This window comes from Poecilia reticulata, chromosome 3 (genome assembly GCF_904066995.2).
Source record: "Poecilia reticulata chromosome 3, P_reticulata-male-v2, whole genome shotgun sequence".
Taxonomy (NCBI): Eukaryota; Metazoa; Chordata; class Actinopteri; order Cyprinodontiformes; family Poeciliidae; genus Poecilia; species Poecilia reticulata.
In genome coordinates this window covers 30,556,066-30,579,104 of record NC_088832.1, presented here as the reverse complement: position 1 = coordinate 30,579,104, position 23,039 = coordinate 30,556,066, and the positions used below count along the sequence as shown (strand labels likewise).

The 23,039-nt window shown below is 35.6% G+C and overlaps 1 protein-coding gene and 1 long non-coding RNA gene across 2 annotated transcripts in view; one reads left to right on the top strand and one right to left on the bottom strand.

The window, feature by feature from the left end:
* The first annotated feature begins 8,399 nt into the window (after positions 1 to 8,399).
* The window catches only part of luzp2 (leucine zipper protein 2), a 167,036-nt gene continuing 152,396 nt past the window's right edge, over positions 8,400 to 23,039 (top strand). Inside the window, exon 1 of the mRNA XM_008405682.3 lies at positions 8,400 to 8,698. Within this exon, the coding sequence (XP_008403904.2) occupies positions 8,637 to 8,698 (62 nt within the window). The 5' untranslated portion in view covers positions 8,400 to 8,636. The remainder of the gene's footprint in view (positions 8,699 to 23,039) is intronic.
* Positions 17,753 to 19,728, bottom strand: LOC103462720 (uncharacterized). Its single transcript, XR_533387.2, has 3 exons — positions 18,892 to 19,728; positions 18,185 to 18,258; positions 17,753 to 18,056 (listed from the first exon to the last, which is right to left on the bottom strand). It is a non-coding gene; the product is annotated as an uncharacterized LOC103462720 (long non-coding RNA).

The window sequence follows — 23,039 nt, the reverse complement described above, 5'->3', positions numbered from 1 at the left end:
GCTTTTTTTTTTCCTTCTTTGCTTGCATGGAATATTTAGGCTGTTGGCAACATCTGTTGTAAATTTTAAGTCAGTACCCACATTAGAAATAGTTCAACTGAGAAAACCATTGAAGTGTGCAACCCTGTTTCTCACTATATGTGTGGTTGCAGATTAGTGTATGGTTAAAGTCACTACCTGCAGCAATGATGCAGAAAGAGCAGCGAAAGTCATGATACAAAAGCCCCGTAAAAATATTTACAATTTTTTTTAGGTATGAGTTATCTGAGAAATAGTGTTTGAATAAGATATCTCAAAATATTTATTGGCAGGGGAAGACATTTTTAAAAACTTGCAGTTCTTAAAAAAGTTCAACAATGTCAATGCCAACAGGAATGGAAGAGTTTGTGCTACTAAGCTGACTGTTTATTATAAGCAGCCTTAGATATGGCTTGTGTATTTGACTTATAATGTAGCCACAGTACTGCACTGTTAGTAATCCAATCAACCTACAGTTTTCCTACTCTTGTAAATATGCACCTACAACGTTAAACCTTGTTCTCCAGATTTTCTTGGGCCAAATAATCCCCGAGTAAATACAGAAGCATTTATTCTAAACATTACCGGTCTACTCTGTTATTCACCACTCCTTTAGATGCTTAACATGTTTCGTATCCCAATACTCTTTGTTGTTGGTTAGTCTAAGTGAGCTTATCAACCAAAGCATTGAATGTAAAGTGTAATTGGTGCTTATTTATAATTGATTATATGTAGTTTATTTAATCAATGATTTTTTTTTCTTTTTCTTTTTACAACACGGGTGAATAATTTATAGGAAATGGTAGTAAGCAGTTTTGGCCTGTTCTTAGGGGATGTAAGATAAGTAGCTCAGTGGTTAACAAGCCCACAGACACAATACATTCAGTCAAAATCCCCCACAAATGCTCCTCTCCAGTGGCGGCATCATTATGGTTGACAGCCAAGTGTTTGCCTAGAAAGTCTTTCCTGGAACATAGCAGTTGCTTGGAATTACCAAAGCTGAACAACAATAACCGACTTTGTTTCCTTTGCTCTTAATTGCACAGGATTTTAAAATGCTCCACACTGTGTTGTACAAATCCTCAACTGTTCCATCACAACATACCAATAACCTTATGGCACTGCTTAGTTTCTGTGTCTTGTCTTCTCAGTGCCATTTGATAATTGTGTGGCTCTGAAGATTTAGGATCCAAGCATTTGGCCGACTGTTGTTGGTATATTGGTGTTGACTCAGGCAATTGTATTATTTACAGTTGGCTAAAAACATACGTTGCTGGTGAACCTATCAGATTTGGAAGATATTAATTCATTAGAATTAGTGAAGAAAAAATAGAAAAGCTAATTTTTTTTTTTAAATTGCATGCGGCCAAATGCTATATCTTCTGATTTAGAAACAGGCTGCATGATAAACATTTTCAAAGGAATAAAAGTTACTGCACTAATGTACAGAGTTTCTGTTTCTAATAACTGATTTAATAATGTGATCATTTAAAGTCCAGAAAGCTAATTTCAGCATTGAAGGTATGCATTTGCAGCCGATGCATCAGAACTGCATTAGGTGCAAATGATGCTTGTGCAGTTTGCTTCCACATTTGATTAATCAATCTTCACAGCAGTATTCTCCCTGTGTGTATCGAGCCATGACATCAATACTGCGATAGTGTCTTTGAAGCTATAATTTACACAGTTCATTAATGATGATATTAACACCGGTTAACAGAAGGGAGATCAGCATTTCATCATGAAAAACCTTGTGTCTTGTCTCTTGATATTCCTACTTTTGCTAAATATATACAATCTGTATGTTATATACAGAAATATGTAATACGTGTGTTTGTGCTCAAACACTTTCAGTTTCCAACAAAGCCTAAAACTAATGGAGGCTATATAAACCTTATGAGTATTGAAATATTGAGAAATATAACATAACACATGCACAGTCACACTGGATACATTTTCCCCCCTTTTCTCAGTATGAATATTGTTAGTACCGCAACTTCCTTTACTTCATTTTTGCAAACTTTTTTTGCAAAAGTTTGTAAAAATAAATGTATGCTATTTTTTTTTTGTTGTTCAGTTTCCCTGAGCCTAACGTCAAAATGAATCATGACAACACCTAATAACATATGAAAAAAAAAAACAATTCAAATATAGATCTGCTGTTATGGTTCTTTTTGTTATGCCCACATTTGCCATTTATTTAATGTTTGCAAATATTTGGAGGGTCCAACAAGAGGTGTGCTTTTTGTCAGGGGAACTGGGAAGAAGAAACACAAATTCAATAATTCTTCCACTCACGAGTCCTGGCTGCAGAGCTCACGACAAGCTTTCCACTGGGTCAGTGACAAAAGTAGACAACCAGAAACAGTAATATTTGGAAAATAAAAAAGCAGAGAAACAAACTATCTCCACCTACAGATAGGATTTTTTTGTGTGTGTATTTCTATCTCAGAATTGACACCAAAACAAATAAGTCAGTTCTGAACCCCCATCTTTCAAGCTACCAGTGAGACAATTTTTGCTCAGTTTGTTGTCAAAGCCATAGTGACAATGATTGCACCATCACAGAATTTCTTTTATACTGAAAGCACTCAGGTTGCAGAACAAAAGCAGAATCCTTTAAAAGAGAGCATGTGATGCTGCACATTCTGCAGCCACATCCGGCCTTTGGGACACTCTTGCGTGACTCAGGACAATTGATAAAAGAGGCTGCTTCTGAGGGTGCTACTGTGGTGGCATAACTAATTTGTTCAATTTGTTCTGGTCGTGAACTGACACACAGAATAACATATTGTTATATATAACAATGCACACTATTTTGGTGTGCATCGTTATATATGTGTCAAGTCGTATTTTTGAAAAAAAAAGTAATAGCAACCCTGTATTACGTGACTTTCTTGTGTAAGAATGACATAAATTATGCTAATCTTCCTCCATTTTGGAATCTGATCTGTATTTTTTTAACATAAAAAAGTAATTAAAGTTTTGGAAAAGGGCAAAGCATTAAAACAAGTTAGGTTGCAAAGTTTCGTCAAGCAAGTTGATTTGATTATTTCTTTTTCGCTTACTAAGAACCGGAACAGTCTCTTCAAGTTTAAAAGAGACATTTCTCTGGTACTAAAAGAGATCTAAAAAAAAAAAAAAGTTCTTCAGTTTATCATCTGTCAGATTTGCGTTTTTCTATCCTTCATTGTTAGTCGTTTGTCCTTCATGAAATTGGTAGCACAAAGAGCAGATCTTTTTTTTAAAACTTGAACCTTAAATATTTTCATATCTGTAAAGTCCTTCCCAACACATGAACCAAACAAAAACCTCATAGGTAAGACTTGTATTTGAATTGTACATGCTTTATGAAAGCTTATTTCACTTTCATCCTCATCCTACTAACTTAAAGGGACTGTATTATGTAAAATCCACTTTTTTGAGCTTTACATCATGTTATAATGTTATTCCCTCATCAAAAACATACCGGGGGGTTGCTTTGATTCTTTCATGTGTGTTGAATCATGTTTTTTTTATTCTCCCACAGCAACTTGCTCTCACCAAGTGCCACACTTTCCACATAGCCCCATCTTGGTGCTACAGTCCCCAAGCCTCCAAGCTTTCACCTCAGAGCTCAACCCCATGTTTTCGCCACTCAGCTACTCCAGACTAACGGCAGCAGCAATTAGCAAACACCTGGTGAAACCCCACATCTGTGGAGCTTATTATTTGAACTATTTTTCAGTTAAATGCTCCAAATAATGGCTTATTGGAGAACTGTTCTTGTGATGATATGCTGAAGACGGAGTGTCGGAAAGAGAAAGGTCTTCTTAAAGAGACAGAGACCCAATTTCAAAGTGTTAAATTGTGAAGTCAAATTTCTTTTGAATTATGTTTGATAGATACAGCATTTTTATATCAAATGAATGTAACAAAGTTACATTCGGCACAAAATGGCCCAGGAAATACAAAATACTGCCCCTTTAAACTTTGCTTCAATACCAACAGATTTTCTTCAGCCCCAAAAGGGAAAAAACATGTTTTATGTATTTAGTAAATAAAAAGAGAATTTAAAAAATGTCTAAGAGCATCTTTATCACTGAAAAAGTATTGATAGCTGCCAGACTATTCTGATTTACTCAGCCTACTTCCAGTAAAAGTCACTGTCCTTGGTAATGTTCCTGCAAGAAAAAAAAAAAGATATCCCTTTAATATTACCAATATTTTGGTAATATTGGTAATATTACCAATATTTTGGTAATATTAAACCCCTATGCAGACAGGGTGCATGTAACCTGAAGGAAATAAAATAAGAACCATAGTTGTTGAATCGTACTGAGCAGGCCCTCAACAATTAATTATTACAGTAGGTGAAAAAATGGAACCCATTTTGCACACTGTTGCTAACTAAATGAAAAGTTATGTTAGTTTTACTCCATCACAAATGATGGATTAAATACATTTCGCTGTCAAAGAGGAGCACAAACTGCAGTAAATATGCACCTCAAAGTTCTATATAATATAAATTACAACAAAGAGCCTTTTCAATTGAGTGATTTTTAAAAACATGAATTTAAACTGTGCATTTTATTTTGCTTTTTGAAACATATCTGTGATACTAACGTTTAGGCTGATGGTGTGTTAACACCAATTAGTAGCACCTTGTAGGTGTTTGGTTAATCAAACACAGTCCAGATAGCATTGCCTTTTAGTCAAGGTAAAAAAAGGCCACACGTTTGAAAGACTGAATGTATGCAGAATTATAAAAGTTTTTCATAAAATGATGCCTGAGCACTTTGAGTGATAATACTACCCAACAAAATGTAATACATTGATTCATGCTGTAATGGGATGAATGATTTTAGCTTGTTTTGTAGAAATTGTGTTAAATTTTGAAACTGTTTTGTTGAATTTATAAATTGTATCTACTCTACATTGCAAATGTTGGTGAGAGTAGAGAACATGAAAGCTCTTCCCATGGAGCCTAGCCAAAGTTATAATCAGGAATCTTCTTTTCCTGAGATAGTAGTGCTAATCAATGCACCAACATTATTCTTTCTGAAAACCAGTGAATCAGCATCTTTTAATCTCAGTTAGATCAACTTGTGTCCAAAGCCTGATTAGCGGCTTCAGTCCAATACTCATTATTTCCCTGCAGTATCTGCGGTGGGAACAGGATGTGAATTTGGTGACTTTTTTCCCCTTTCTTACTCTTACAATCAGTATTCTAGAAATTGTACAATTTCCTTAGATTTAGCATCCAAGTCCATGGATTACATATATATATATATATATATATATATATATATATATATATATATATATATATATATATTTTCTTTTAAATGGAGAAAAGATGGTAAACCAGGGGAAATTATTTGTTAATATTTTGACATAAAGCTCGGAAAGATGTCTGGATCTTTAGTATACTGCAACATACTCAGCTTATAGAAATGTAAGGTTAAGGGGGAAGCTGGCAGAATAGCTTGATGTAGTGGTTTAGGGATTTGAAAAAAATAAATCAAAGAAAAATGGGTTTTTTGTACACACCACTTACTTCAAGAAATTATAACATGTAAAGATATACATAGTGCATTTGTGGATAAAAACATGTTATATAAGAACGTTTTTTGATTGAAGAAGGTTTAGAACAACACATTAACTGACGTGTGGGTTTGTCTAAATCAAAGCATTCTGCTGGCGGGTTGTGTGAGGGAGAGGAAGTCGCATTTGTGAATGACAAATCAAAACATATTTGAGCTTAGCTATGGGGATTTTTTTCATCTGTAACCTCGCATAATGTTAACAATTTATGCTCATTTCATGGTGATTATTCCTTATTATGATAAGAAGTTCAACAGGTTGAACCAGAGTGCATCGTGGCTACAAGTTTCAAGCTGATATGATACTTGACTCAGATGGATGGCACAGGTCTCCCAAGGACACACTTGTTGATAACCAAGCCAAGCTATGGTCCAGCACAGTCATCAGAACTGGTCCGCACAGCTTTTCATGCATGAGCTTCTAATTAGACCAAATAAATGAGTGGAAGTCTTTCAGCGTGGAAATGGACTACTACAGGGTACAATACACTCTAAACTCTATTAAATCTGGAATGGAAATAATTTATCATGGTTATTGTGTGTGACCTCCACCTTTTGTATGAGCTGCTTAATATTCTACCTGTGCTTCTTTGCTTGAAATCTACCATGTAATATTCTCTCAGTGCTCAATTTTTATTCTTAAGAAGCTCCTACGTTCACAAGATTAACCTTGAAATCTAGAACAGTACGCAGAGTAAAACTGTGGAAAAAGATGATTGTATTGCCACATATTTCTACATTTTTTTTTACCAATATCAAAAGTGGTTAATGTTGTGAAATGACAAGTGTATGCCCTACTTTGCAACACTGAGGTGAATCTAAAATAAAACCATTTGAATTACTAGGCTGAAGATATTTAACTCACTGTTTTTAAAGCACTTCAGGTAACAGGCAAATGTGAAAACATGTGAGAAAAGTGAAATACACTCCTGTACCTTGTTAATGTTGACTATCAATTTAAAAAGAAACATCTGCAAACAGAAAGGTTGTGATAGGGTGTTGGTCAAAAGCATGTATGACTCATGTGAGAAAGAAAAACACAAAAATTATGGAAATAACTTGTTTTGACCCATCAATTTTGGGATTTTTTTTAAACCCATTCCTACAAAAATTAAGGAAACATGCATAATAGCTGATAATGTTACCAAAGGTGGAAATCCCAGCAAGATCACACCATGATCTAAATGACATGTGGGAGGAAAAAAAAACAAAACTCTGAGCATAACCTCAAAGTTTGTCAGAGCTAGAGTGCTTATAAAATATTTACATAACTGAACAAGAAAAAAGTTAAAAATGGATTTTTGAACGGCTCTCATTCTTGGAGAGTACTTGTAAAGTTAGTTTTAAAATACAAAGAGACTCTGGAACAACCACAAGTGAAAAGAAGATGCTCCATCATGATTTTTAGAGCAAGGTTTGGTGAAAAGTGAAAAGAATTTAAGCAACTTATACCACCTTTAAAGAACAGTGGGGAAGAATTGATTATTTCAGTTTGTTTCAGCACCATGAGACCCGGGCATCTTGCAGATATTGAATCTACAATGAGCTTCTCTGTACAACAAAGTAAGAGAGTTAGACCATATGTCCGACTACTGAAGTTAAAGAGAAACTAGGCCACTCAGCAGGACAGGGATCCATTGCACACCAGCAAACCTACACCAATTGGGTTAAAACAGACATCAGGGTGTCGCAATGCTGCAAAGTCTTTGTCTAAATGTGACTGATTGATGAATGCATACATTCAATCCAAGGAACCTTAAGCCACACTGTATTTCAGAAGTAGTAGTTGAACACTGAAATGGAATTCAGTCTTTTATTAACAGGATCGAATTGAAATGGGTGTAATTGACTTTGAATTGGACAAAATAACTTATTTTTTTCTATATCAGTTATACATTTACCTGTGCAGTGCCTTGAGACAATGTTTGATGAGATAAGTATTTTAAAAATAAACTGAATGTACGCATTATAAATGGTTGGAAATAAAGAAAAAAAATGTTATTACCAAAGATGGTTCTATGCACTGCAAACCAGGAGTTTAAATGCATTCAAAATGTCAAAAATGCTGACATATATATCCTGTTTTTAATGCATTTGGTGTTTTTTTGAGAATAATCCTCAAACAAATATTTGTAAAAAAAATTTAAAGATAAGGTGAACATAATAAGGTGAACAAGTTTAGAATTTTTTATTTTTTCCTTTACTTCAAGCATGGTCAACATTACACATAAAAGCTTAAATATACACATGTGACACCACCTAAATGTGTGGCCCTTAAGTCCCTTAGCAGGTTGTACCTTGATCTCTCAGTCTTTACACACATCAAGGTTTCAGCATGATCACTTCAAATCTCTTCCCATCAGAATGGGTCAATTCATTGATTGGTTTCCCATTCAGAGCCTGATAGTAGCATTATCGAAAATGTTCAGCATGCCATTCCTCCACTACATCTTCATTATAGTACTAATACTGTAATCTGTTCTTGTGTCTTGCTTGAACTCAGTTGGGACTTTTGTCGTAACCTGTTTATAACCCGGGCTGTTTTTCTTTGGAAGTGGCTGTTTTTCCCCCAAAAATGTTTGACTGCATCTTCACAAAAAATGTAGGAGGCAGAATGAATGAAATGAACGGGAAGGTGTTTTGTTGTGAGCACAACAAGCTCCACACAAAAGCAGAAAAAAAAGCCTTTCACCAATAGCTGAAGCAGCATGGTCGCTGACATCATATCACTCCCACATCTCCCTCGCTTGATTTTAGCCACACCCGCTCTTTTCCATTACCAAGTCAGTCTGTGTCCCTGTGTTATTTAAAGCCAGAGATCCTCCCTCTCTCGCCAAGCCACTGTGTTGCATCTGTCTGCCTCGCTACTTGTGTGTCGGTGTGTGTGTGTGTGCGTGTAGAGGGGGGAGTGTGAAAGTGCGCTAAAAAACCCAGGCAGCCAGTGGGAGAGCTAGAGAGCGAAGAGAGAGACACAGGGGAGGAAAGGCAAAAAAGCATCTGAGAAGGGAGCAGGAACGGGAGTGTGAGACAGCTATGAAATTCATCCAGGCTATTTGCTTACTGCTTCTCTTTCCAGCTTTGACCCTCAACAGCAGGTAAGATACAAAATAAGAGCTTTATTTCTTTTTGTTTGTTTCAGTCTTGAGCTGATGGAGACTCGGAAACAAACACAGAAATGGTCCAAAGGACGCCTTTTGAAAATCTTCATCACTAAACCTGAGTGTCCGTTTAGTCTTGTCGTTTATTAAATCGTTATGTTTTCCTGGAAAAAAAAAAAAAAAAAAAGGCTTTCTGTGTGCTAAGCATGTTGGATGCTGAAAGACTTTGAAGGAGGAAGGCAGGGCTTATCTGTTCAACTGGGCTGTTATCTTTCTCAGTTCGGGGCAGACTGAGAGACAGTTGTCCTTTTGTGTGGGTGATTCATTGGGTTTTCCTCCTGTGATCCGTCCAGTATAAGCGGTGACATCGCTTATTAATGGGAGACTTTTTGCTGCTTTGTGGCCAGGGTGGAAGTTAAAGTGACGGACGGGAAGTGTGCGAGAAAGGGACAAGGCGACTTGTGTTCCAGCGCATGATAAAGAAGCAGGTGCCTGCATGTGCGTGGTTTTCTGTACTTATCTGCAATATCAGGTGCCGAAAATGGAGCAACGGGAGAGGTATGGGGAAGAGAAATGAAGTACAGATAAGCACATGAGCCGAGGAAGTTTTAATGATTAGTTGAACCATTGATAAAAATCCGCGGATTTCTCTGTCAGTGCTCGACACCGCTGTCTTAATGAGAGCTGCGCGAAGAAACCGAGGCTTTGACTAGACAGCATTTGAACAATTACAGGAAGCCATGCTTTCTGAAACTTGGCTCTTTTTTTTCCAACTCATTCATTTAACAATTTTTGGTTAGATCTTATTTTAAAACGAGTAAACTACAGCTACTTAGAAATGCACACAGTTAGAGAACAATGGCGTTGAAGTCGAGAGTTCCTGCTTTGGAATTGACCCGAATGGAAAAATATCCTCATTGTTCCAGATCGATGTTAAATACATAAAACAAAAGAACTATTTTCTGCACATCATGAGTTACAGCGTGGAGAAAAGCAATGTTATATATGATATATATATATATATATATATATATATATATATATATATATATATATAATACCTTTTGGGGTTCACTGATGATTCATGAGTCACATAACTCCAGGCTGCATTGAAGTGTTAACCTCTAGCTGTTTGCATTCTGCGAATTAAGCACCCACAACTTCTCCTTTACAAGACACAAATGCGAATGTAACCTGCAGGGGTGATTGTTCGAAACATGCAGTTTTCTCCTACTATGATTCACCCACATTAAAGCTTTCGCCTCGTTTTGAATAATTAAAAGACACTTTGTCTCTCAGGCCTTGATTGTAAATACTCTGTGTGCCATCATCATCTTTCGAGGTACTAATTGGAGAGGGAGGCATTACGCTGGTAATTTGGTCGGTCAGCACAGATTGTTTGTTACCTCTTGAGGGAGGATGTCATGAAAAGTAATTACCAGACCACACAGATATAATCAGTGTTTTATTACGTAGTTTGTTTCCTAACTCAACATAAAAAAAAAAAAAAATCAGGGCAGAGTTCTGAATGTTTGCTAAAGGCGTAGTATCCAGGTAATTTCATTTCTTAGTATTGAGTTCTTGAAATATATTTATTTTAAACAAAGAAATAAATTACAACGTGTCAGGTAATAAAGCGATTAGCACTGCCGCAATTTCTTTTTTGGTATTGTTTTATGAAAGCACATGACATGGACAGGTAATTTTGCAGTGCATGCAAAAAGTATTTACGGCCCTTTACTTTTTCCCAATTTTGTTATGTTACTGCCTCATTCCAAATTGTACAAAATTAATCTTTTTCCTCAAGACAAAAACCACACTATGACAATGTGGAAAAAAGTTTTTGAATTTTATAAATTTATTGAAACACATTTGCAGTGAAGCTCAAAACTGAGCTGCTTCCACTAATTACCCTTGAGATGTTCTAACAGCTTAAATAAGAGTCCACCTGTGGTAAATTGAGTTTATCTAACTTGATAATGAAAGGCACACACTTGTCTACAACAAACAAAATGTTCCTGTCAGATTAGACGAGGAGTAAATGTCAGGCGCTCTGCTTAGAGGAACAGTGAAGTACGGTGGTGCTAGCGTCATGGTATGGGGATGATTTACAGCAGCAGGAGCTGAGAGACATGTCAAGGTAGAGGGAAAGATAAATGCAGCAATGTATAGAGATATCCTGGATAAAATCTTGGTCCAGAGCTTCTTGACCTTAAACTGGGATGACGGTTCATTTGTCAGCAGGACAATGACGTAAAACACATGGCCAAGTTCTCCATTGCTTTAGAACCACTCTGTCATCAAGCCAGAGTTCAGAACCTGAGTCTGATTGAATATTAATCAGAGAGATCTAAAAATGACTGGTACAGACATCTCTCGTCACACCTAATAGAAATTGAGGAATACTGTAAAGAATAATACAAAAACTGCCTAACGATACATATGCTAAGCTTGTGGCATCATATTTACAAACACTTGAGACTGTAATTATCTAAATCTAAAGGTGACTATTTGCATAAATGTGATTTCTTGATTTTTTATTTTTAATACATTTGTAAAAATCTTGGAAAAAGAAAACATTTTCCCATTGTCATAATGGAGTATTTGTATGTATAAGAATTCAACATAGAATATGAATTGGTGAATACTTTCCGGATACATTGTACGAATATCTGTCCATGTTATGTGCTTCCATAAAAACAGGAGTTGTAGCGCAGCAGAGAGAAGGGGTGTAAGCAGCACATACATGAGCTTTACTGACAGTGTTATGACCTTCCTTCTGGCTCTGATTGGTTGTTTATGACTGTATTTCTGTAGATCGCAGAAGGACCACAGGGAGGAAGCAGAATAGCCTGACTTTTTCCACAAATTATGTGTCTCAAATTATTTCACCAGGACATTTCAACAAATATATAAAGACATCTTTATAAAAGTTCCTTAATGCAGGTTCCAAATTGAATTTGAAATTTTGCCTGCTTGAATCAAGTGTAGTTGAAATATAGCCTGACTGTATAAAGCATTCTGAACAACACCAACGCCCACTCTTGCAGCACAGACTTTAGTTTATGGATTAAAAGTAATGCTTGTACGTGAGAGCATAGAAAATCAATGGACAGATTCTGCCATTGATAATATTGTCATATTACCATATTATTTATATTGTCATATTTAATTAAATTATCAGGCTAGCATAAGTTTATCCACTTTAAGTTCTTTTATTGTAATATTGCACTTAATGATATGCACATTGAAATATTAGATATATTATGAATCACAAGATTATTTTATTAGCAAGGTGAACTGAACTCCACTCTGGAGTTTGATTAAAGCGATCCAGCAGTATCATAGAATGACACTTGGCCTTGATATGCAGTATTGTTCAACAAACTAATTATTACATCAAGTCTTGGTAGAAACAAAATTGAAAGTAGTCTTTTTTGACAGATTTCTGTCTGCAGATTTCTGCAGACAGAAATCTGTTCTTGTTTCTTGTTGTTCAGGGTATTAATTAAATTCTTAAGACTGAATTTGTTTGTGATCTAATAGATACCTAAAGCCTTTCTTGTGCTGATTGTTTTCTCAGGCACCTGCCATGTGTTTTGTTCTCACTCCGGGGGTCATGGATCCAAACCATGCTCATTATCTGTGACATCCTTATGTTTTGCTGTAATGGTATTACAGAGGACAAACTTGACTGAGAGGTGTTTCGGCGGCAGGGAAATGATTTGTAGCTTCAGTCGTCTAGTCTTTAGATTGCTTTTTTACGCTTGTCTTGATTTACAGTCATCTTATCTACTGCACGTAAGACAATCCATGTTGCATGTTGCAGTCAACCTTCACTGTTTGACCTGATAACATTGCCTTAAGGAATGACAATTACTGAAAACAGGATATATATATATATATATATATATATATATATATATATGTAATTCATATGTCAGAATGAATTACAATGTCTGCAAGTAACATTTGAGATTTTAAAATTTAGACCTACCATTTATTTTTATTTATTTTTTTACTGATAAAATTGTCAATTCATTCTATCTCTAAAATGAATGCTCACTTATAATATTGACAACTTATGATGCATAAGATGTCACAAGTGTATTTTTTATTTTTTTTACTCATTCTTGCTTGCTTTAATATCTGACTTGTGGAGTGAGTTGGTTACACAGGCCATGCGTATGTGGTGAATAGCCATGTGTCTGCAGTAATTAATTTGTGCTTAGACTAAAGACAAGGCTGCATCGACATGAGCCCCCTGAGATATGACCGTCCACTCTTTGGTAAGGATTGGGAGGCTAAAACAGCAACTCTGCTCTTTTGCTTTTTTTCCCCCCTTCTCTCACCTTTAGGATCAAACAGGTCCTCCTTTTTACACTTTCAAATATTCCCTTTAAGGTATTTCTTGTGACATATTTGACACATTGACTTGACACACTTTTGATGTCTGTTAGCTTAGCAGACTCTTCTTGGAAATGGTGATTTCTGGTCGGATCCCTGGAAAGTCAAATATTTATGAATGTTTTGGACAGCAATTAAAAAGACCTCTATTACACAATTCAATCAGGTTGCTTTAGTAACTCATGATGTTCTGTACATCTGTCTGTTTTATGCACTTGTGTAGCAATCAAATTTCTCCATTGTTACCATTTCTTTGTGCAGGTTTCACAGAGAATGTCTTTGTGTGCAATGCCTTAAATACCAGGCTGAAAACACAAACAGCAGCAGCTCTGAGAAACTGTGAGCTTTCTTGATACTAATACTGAGACTGAGTTTTCAAATCGCATACATCAAATGTGACAGAAAATGATTAGCAGTACTTATAATATGGAAACTAGCCAACATTTTCTTTCTGGGTAGATTTTCCATTTACCTAAGTAAGAACATATTACAGGGATCAATTTATTTAGATTATATTAAATTCAAAAGTCTGTAACCTTGAAAAGACTTTGAACTCAGCATCTAACTTTGCATTAATATGAATTGAAGGTCCTCCTGGTGCACTTTAGCTTTCTCAAAACCCGACCTCTGTAGACGTTTCATAGCAGCTGCAAAGATGGCAGTGATCGACACAGGTTTGCAACTCCACACTTTGATTTGTCTTGTTTCAACTCAGCCATCGGATTCTTAGAAAAGTACAAATGAAGTAGTGGGAGAGCTAAACTATGTCTGTTATGAATTTAGCGTCAGAGCGCAGTGACATTTCTAGTTCAAGTCAGCAACTTATACTTATGCTGCCGTTTGTCTCAGTTTGGGTTGAAAGCGGGTAAGCTCCATCATCTAAACAAACTCACATTTTTTATATTTTTGTGTAAACATTTGTGCATGTCACAGAACGGCAGGCTGGTGGAAAATGGGTGAAGTGTCAAAAGTGACAAAAAACGTGGGAGAATGGCCATTTGCTTGATCACAGAGAGTTTTCTGATGAATAACTGTGAATGTGACTTGACTCATGCATCATAGTACATTTGTGTGTGATTTACACGTACCGATTTACTGCGTTCCAATTTTACCATATCATCAGACTGCGTCTATTGTACAGCCACAATCAAAAACACAACCTTCAGGAGTGGGGTCATCAAGATGAGACAAGATTATATTTGTTCAGGCTGGGAATGTCCGCAGCTCAAATCGGGTAGAGAATGATAATTAAAATTCAAAGGACGAGGCGTAATGGTCACACCATGGCAACCACACCACCTCATGACAGTAATGAAGTGGGCCACAATAAACAGAACCTTGGGTGGCTCCAACAAATGAGAAAGTAATTAAAAGGACCAAGATCAGTGCTGGGTGAAAAGTAGCCATGTGTTTTATATTCAAGGCCACATAGTAGATTATGTGTTCTGTGAAGACTTTGGAAACTGAAACTGTACAACATATATTACATTTACTATAACACTTGGCTAGCACCATTGCCAATGTTGATACAAGCAGAAGTGGACAATGATGCGAGTGTCATTATTGAAATTAATTTAAAATTGATAATTAACTTTATGTAAAATGCAAAAACCAGTGGTTTAAGGTTGTGAAGTAAAAAAAAAAAAGTCATTCTAAGAAGTAAATTCTATTGGACAGTGGATACATGGGACTCGACCAAAAAAGAGAAATTAAATGCATAAAACTACACTAAAGTATTGAATCAATTATGATTCAATAGCTTTTACTTATCAGCAAAGTAACAGGAAATATATATATATATATATATATATATATATATATATATATATATATATATATATATATATCAACGACTATAATAACAATGCAAATTTTCTACACATGTCCATATGAGCTACAACAAAGATTCTCAGTATATTTCACTTGAGAGCCGACACTTAAATCTACAATAGGATCTTTACTTCGCTTTCATTTCAATAGAGCTGGTAATGCTCACAATCACATACCTCAGTTCACCATCAACAGTTATGTATTATTTATGTATCCAAAGCTGTTCCAAGATATTTTCTCACCATGAGAAGCTAACAGTCACTTTGGTCTTATATATAGTTGTCCAAAGAGAAAATGCCAAGCTGTCTTCAGCAGCAAAATTAACGGCTATTGTTACTTTGTGATAAAGTGGTTTAGTTTGTGTTCATCACTTGTCCGTTATTCTTATTTCTGATTTATTTAATTTTTCTATAGTTGATCATAATGCATAAAAAAATTGCCTGACATTACACAGGGCAGTACTTTATTAAACGTCAGTCAGCTTTAAAGAAGCAAAATATATGTCAAGCAGGCAGGCCAGTTTTAATCTTAAAAAATTTAAATAAGAAGAATTAATAAAACATACATAGCCTCACAATTATTAACTAAATCACCATAGTGCTTTTTATGTAATACCCAGCAAATGTCTCTCTTTATATTATTAGAAAGGAAAGAAGAATTGTTTATTTTATTTTGTTTCTGACTAAAATTTTACTAAATTACTAAGTTAGATGTCTAATATTATATGCTTGAGTGCTTTTTCTTCTACTGTTCCATAGTCTCATAGTGCCTTTCGATATTCCACCTAAAACTGTTTACTTTTTAGTTGAAATAATCAATAGCAAATGTTATTTTGTTAAGTGCTGTGGTCTGCCTGTTTGAAGATTTTAAAGCATTTTATATATATCAATACATGAAATAAATATATTTTTTAGAAAACTGAATATATAGCTCAATTGTTAACATTTAAATTACATCTATGAAACATGCATATTACCCTAAAAATTTAGTTTTAAGATGGCAAGAAAACACAATCTATATGACTAATATGACGGACGTAGGGCTTGTATGCTGTGTTTCTAAATGATCCCACTAGACTAGGTGCAAAACACACTTCAGATAACAATGCTTCTTGTATCATTCTGTAGTATATAAGGAAAAGCATAAGGAGAACTCTGGTGAATGGAAAATTGAAGCAGGACATGGTGAGTCAGAGAGCAAGCACAATATGTCGCCAAATACCTGGAGGGATATAAAAAAATAAAATAAAATAAAAAACGTGTTGAAGTGCTTAAACCCCTCGTTACAAAAACGGATGCACTTTCGAAAGTACAGTGGTACAAAAACCCTGGGCAATGGTCTCAAGAGACCTAGAAAAAGTCATATGGTCAGATGAACCATGCTCCTCTATATTCCTGAGTGGTCAAGTCCATGAGTGTTGATCATAAAGAGAACAGCTTGAATACATGAACCCTGACTGTGAGGTTATCTAGTCATGTCCTGCACAGGAACAGGTCACAGAAAATTAGTACTTACATTCATCTAAATGATCACCTTTATCCTCTTATGAAGCATTTCTATCCTGATGGGGTTTGTCTTCTCTGTGACAGTGATGCCCCCAATTTAGTGGGCAGGAGCAGTAATTTAATGGCTTAAAGTGTATTGAATGGATGTAAATCATTGGCTATGGCAATTACGTTATTAACCTAAGTCAGCACTTTTGGGAGATTTTGGACCAATGTGTTAGAGAGCACTTTCCCAAATCATAATCCAACACACAGAACATTGTAATATCTTAGAAAGAGCAACTTACATTCCTTTTAATAGTTATACAAATTATTACTGAATAAATGTCAAGACATACTGGAACTGAGAAAAAAGAAACAATCCAAGTTTGTATTTTTTATTTATTTTATCTAGGATCCCATTTGGAAAAAGGATGTACACTTACACAAAAAAAAAATTTATATATATATATATATATATATATACATATTTTCACTTTTATAATAGAGCTGTAAAGGATTCTTTTGATGACTCAAGAGGGCCATCTCCAAAAACTTTGAGATAAAATGTCTGACACAATGCTTTTATTTCACACAACTGCTTATTTTTCAAGGGGCCATTTGTTTCAAAGGAGGACGGTTATAGCAGTCACAACATAATTCTGTTTACACTAAGTGTGATGGAGAAAGAAAAAATAAATAACGAGACAAAAACTGGAGAAAAAGAACTGCAACGGCAAAGGTTTGGGGCTGTATCAAACCAAGCAAGCAAATATTCTTGTACAAATGGAATTAGCTTAGCACAATAGTGTAACATCACCAATGGCTTTGTAGACAGATGCATTTTCTGAATCTGAAAACTGCATTACTCATGGACACCATCAGTCCTTGCTGTCAGAGGAACAGGCAGACGCACCAAACCGGATCCTCTTGCAAAAACTGAGCTACATGCAAAAGTTAGAAAGATGTAAAATTAGGACCTATAATAATGAACACCACAGATTGAAAACTCCTGGGCATATTTATACATAGACTTAGAACAGCTTGTGATAAGAAACAAACTATGTTCACTAAGGCTATTGCAAAATGATGAATTTGGACCTTCACAACTTCAAATATCCTTCACTTCAAAGTGATTAGGTCTCGAAGAAAGAGCACTATGACAAAGTGGTTCTAGTGATGGGCATATGAGGCCCCATTGGGTGTATGGCACATTTCCCAAACTGTCAACACTGCGTTGAAACTGTGTTGCTGTATCACTTGCAGTGATATCTGCTGGATTTAAGAAGTCATTGCAGGCAAATTCAATAAAGACTGGAAACAGAGTGAATAAAGTTCATTCACATGTTTTTATTTAGAATAATCAGTTGCTGTAACAGTTTTGGGCCAAGGTGATTGCGGCATTTACAAACCATTTCTCCTGCTTTTGAGAACACCCTTTCACAGGACACTGATGATGACGGTGTACATAGAAATTTAATTGCAAGTTTGTATAAGGTAGAGTAATGTAGTTTTTGCAATTCCCAGTATTGTAGAGGTGATCTTGGTGTGGAGATGCATCTTTGTACCTCGATAATGGCTGAATCGGTGGTGACATTTGACTTGGCCTTGCTCTCTTCAACTTCCATCTTCAGCTGCTACCACAGGTTGCCATTGAAGAAAAAAATTAAATGCATCTGTGTTACTAATTCATTGTAATTATATGGAGTGATTTACAAGAACATTAAAATATAAGTAAACACAATAAACAATCGTGACAAACCTGGGAGCAGATGGTCGCATTCAATGTCCAGTTCAATCGCCTGCTTTCTGGAAACATCAGGGTTTATCATGGGACTGTTAACATAAAAGTTAATCCATGTAAACCAATTCAAATATCCTATAGAAAGGAACTGGAATAAGTCGAAAGAAATATGATCAAAAGTGGAAATGAGAACGGAATAATAATTTATCTTTGTGATAAGATCAAATTGATACATGAGGAAAATTTCCTCTTCCTTGGTTGATCCATGCAGGTATTGAAGTACAAGCCAAAAACCAACACAAAGCAAAGAACACAACGTATCTCCATCCAACAAACAAATTTGGCATGTTTACAACCAAACAACACAGAAACTGTATGGGTCACGTGGTTTTCCTTAAAGTGATAGGCGCACCAACATGGGGTTTTGTCTTGTTTGCTTAGCACATGTTCCAAGGTTTCTGTGTCGTCTGGCCCACCACTAAACGATTCAGTTTATATTGTCACTTATTCTTATTTCTGATTCATTTACTCTCTATAGTTGGTCATACTACTTTAATTCAAACATTGCTGCAACTTTGCTTCGCTCACTATCCCAGGTGTTGGCAATTAACATTCATGTATGTTTTACTTAAAGCTAACACTTCTGGGTCATTGGATGAATATGAATGTTTATTTTGTTTCAAGGTACATTTCTGATAAATCATTTGTTTTTCATTTTTACTCACCATTGTTTGTCCCTTTTAGATGCTACAGCTGGAGCAGGTGTATGGGAGAGGCCGGCCCAGCATTTCCTGCTTAAATAGCTGTATGTCACTGATTGCATCACTGGGTTCTACCAAATAGAGGGTTTCCTTTTTAATATTGTTTGGTTTTTTCCCCTTTAAAGTAACCTTTTGAGTTGCCCTGTATTCAAATTTTTATTTTGCACATCATTTAGTTGCTGTTTTTGTTCACCTGTTTTGACCATTTGACTACACTAGCATGTAGTCAAATGGTCAAGAACAGGTGAATACTACTGCAGCCAAATGGTCAAAACAGGAGAACAAAAAACAGCATCAGCCATCAGTTCCAGTTCTAAAAAAGTAACAGTTAATACAGGGCAACTCAAAAGGTTACTTTAAAGAAAAAGAAAAAAGAAAAAAAACAGAAACCCCTCCATTTGGTAGAATCCAGTGATGCATCATACAGCCTGTTAAGCAGGAAATGCTGGGCCGGCCCTTCTCATACACACCTACTCTGGCTGTTACATCTAAAAGGGACAAACAATGGTGAGCAAAAAAAGAAAAACAAATGATTTACCAGAATTGTACATTGAGACAAAAGAAAGATCCAAATTCATCCAATGGTCCAGAAGTATTATCTTTAACTAAACCTATACATAGATGCAAACTGCAACATAATGCCACCACTAACAAAACTTTGAAAAGTGAGTGAGGCAAAGTCGTAATTAATCACAACTCTCATATGTGGTTTTGAAGTCTTCACACAGTTCTCATATAAATTCAAGGCATATACAAGTTCTTTCCTTTTTGAAAGTTAAATTCAGATATCTTTAAAGCAAACTAGAGCAGCATACAGCAGTGCAATATTTAATCTTCAGAAATGAAACTCCCAAGTAGTTTTTCTCTTGAGAAATTGATTCCAGATAAGACAAGGGAAAAAAAAAACATCCATGTAAAATGAAACTTTGCATTATCACAAAAGTGTAATTCACATTAAAGATGTGTGGCTCAGAATTTATTTATTTATTTTGCTCTTTTGTATGCATTTACATACTTAGCTGGGCTTAAAGATCCTTAAATAACAATGAAACCTTGCCCTATTCCCACCCACCTTCAAATACACCTGACCTTTCATTTATAACATTTCACACAGTCTATATAAAATGAGTAGATTGCAAAAGGTGTTTGTCAAAGAAAGATAAAAAAAAACCATGCAAACCCACCCAGATAGGAATGACATAAAAATTATTTATTTAGACAAACAGAAATTGTTTTAATGACAAATTAAAAAGGCCAGTGATTACAGGTTTGAAAACTTTGAGCTTGGCAGTTTATGGAGATCTTACTACTCTATATTGTTCACTTTTGCCATTTGATGCACTGCCACAGAAATATTGATCAAGTTGTGGAAGCTATATGAGTTTTAATCACTGCATTCTCGAGAACTTGATTTTGTCAGCACAGATATTAGTCACAGCTGTAATTGGCAGACAGCTAATTACTTGGTCCTTGTAAACATGTTGCTTGTGTTGTTTAAGTGATGAGTTGTTAGTAGCCCAGGCTTTTTGTTATACAGTGAAATGCAAGATGCATAAGCATAATAAACAAACGCTGTGCGCCATTCTTTGTCATGGTAACTTTGCATATAAAATGTCAGTATTCATTGTGGGGATTGTTGTAGAATGGCTTTGCTGCTCCTCAGCCAAATTAGCCTGGGAGCGCGTCGTTTCTTGGTGGCACTGAAAGAGCTGTGACATTACTGCATGGGCTTGAACTAAAGTGCGTGATCAATACATTTTATATTTTCAGCTTGTTTCCAGTCTGACCACTTGCATAGAAAAAAAAAACATGTTTTCTTTGAATTTATTCATCTGCTGAAAAGTTTCAGTGGACGTTTTTGAGCAGTTATGTGCTGGACAAACACAAGGGAGTGTACATTTGTGAAACGGAATACAAATAATACAAGGTTTTAATTTGTTTTACAAACTAAATAGGTTTTGGTATGCATTTGTATTTAGCCTCCCTGAGTCAGTATTTCGTAGAACCACTTCTCATAGCAGCAGGTCTTTTGGGGTATGTCTCTTCCAGATCTGTATTGCCTGCGTCAATTGCAAGTAATAAATGCATCAAAAATTTGAATTAATTTGTATTCATGCTTGCACACCAAGATACTGCCCTTCACAGTGTGATCCTCCACATCCCTTCAGTGGGTTTTTTGTTAGCTCCATTGGTTGTGCAAGACCAGATTAACTATGCAACAGTTATAAAGGTAGAAAGAATTTTTAATCACATTACTCATCCCAGTTTTCCTGAGCTTTCATGGGATTCCTTTCTTAATCAGGGAATACTTGAACAATAATTAAGCTGAATCACCAATCTGCATATTCTCTGATTTCATCCTTTTCCACAGTGTATTGGCCCATAATTGGTTGAGTACAGATTGAAGTGGAATCCTCAGAAGCATGATTACTGGAACATTGGAGATATCAGAGAATATAGATGGTTAGTTTTGATGTCGTCATAACCCTAACCCTAACCCATAGCTGAGTTATTTTCATTCCCTTTTTCTTTTATTCACCAAGTTGAAATTTCATGTAAGATCTACATGTATGTAAATAAGCTCTACAGTCATGTCTTTTTAACCAGCAAAGAGATGAATGCTTTTGAAATTAAATGTTTTTCACATTCACTCAAAATGTTCAAATGAGCTTGAACCTTTGCATTATGTGAAAATGTATAAACATCTTGAATTATAATAACTATATAATAAAATTCTATAAATGTGACGTATCTATTCCAGCTGAAGCACTGGGCACCATGCCAGCGACACCTGTGCATAGAAATGTTGCCTTAGTTAAACATCTGTGATACAAATTCAGGTTCACAATCTCTATTGGTATTCTCCTTTTTTCATTTTTGAGAGCAAAACCTTTATATAGTATAGAATTATTTCACACAGTACAATATACAAATATATACCTTGTTTGAAAGAACATCTTGTATACAAGTAGGTAAAAGCACACTATTTAAAAAAAACAATGCTGTTAAAAAGTACCACTCTTCTTTTTTCCCCAAGCCTAAATATGTTTTTCTGTATTTATTCGCCACTCTCTTCTCTTCTCAATGCGTAATTTTAAAGGTTACAGGATGTTGAATAATCCTTGATACAGAACAGTTAGTTCCATTGAAACAGTCTGTTCAACCTTCTTAACAAAGCGCTTGTACACTGTGCAACACTGGTATTGGGTCTTTCAAAAACCTGCACATTGACAGTAACTTCAACTCAAATAAAAAGTTTCAGTCAAACCATGTCATTTGATTCGAACCTTAATATTTCTCTCTAAAGTCACCAGCATACGGGATACACTTTTACCCTTTTCAGTAGGTAAATGTTACATATTTCATATGCAGTTATTCACTTCAAATGTTACCAGCTTAAGATTAGTTTTCTAGCCAACTGCTAAGTGCCTGGTCGCACAAAATGAAAACAAAAATTCCTGATTTTGTGATATAGTTATAGTTGAATAAAAGTGGTGTTGAAAAACCTGAAATAAATTTAGTAAGAGGGATTAACTTATTGCTTATTCATTGTGGATTCCCATCTGAATCCCGCTGAAGGAATTACTCCTGAAAAGGGTGTTTGTTTTGGTCAGTCAGCTATAAGATATGTCTTTACTTTGTGCAGTTTAATTGTTGTGGGTCAGTCTAAGTTCTGTTGGGAGAACTGTTATTAATAGGTTTTAGCATTTAGAACCAGTGCAAATTTCAAATTAGGTGCAACACAAGGCTGTAAATGTACAGCTTTTGTGCAGATACAATGCCTTTGAGTAATTGAGGCCTGATCAGTGCTGAACGTATGCACATTGGATGAAAGGCTTAGCTGCCAGAATTTGTTTTTAAACTGTTTGCGTTCTATTTCACAAAACACCTCTTGTCTGGGACCCATTTACATAATTATTCCACTTTACCTAAGGAAAAAATAAAATTTTTGTACTGCGCGATGGCATGATGCACATTCTAATACTGTCTGGCAGATTTGTGCTCAGTGTTCAAGGAGAAACCAAATAAGCAGATGTTCATGAGATGAAATTGATTTCTAAAGACACCACATAAAGCTGCCAAACTGCTTCTGTGTTTTTCATTTCCTGTCT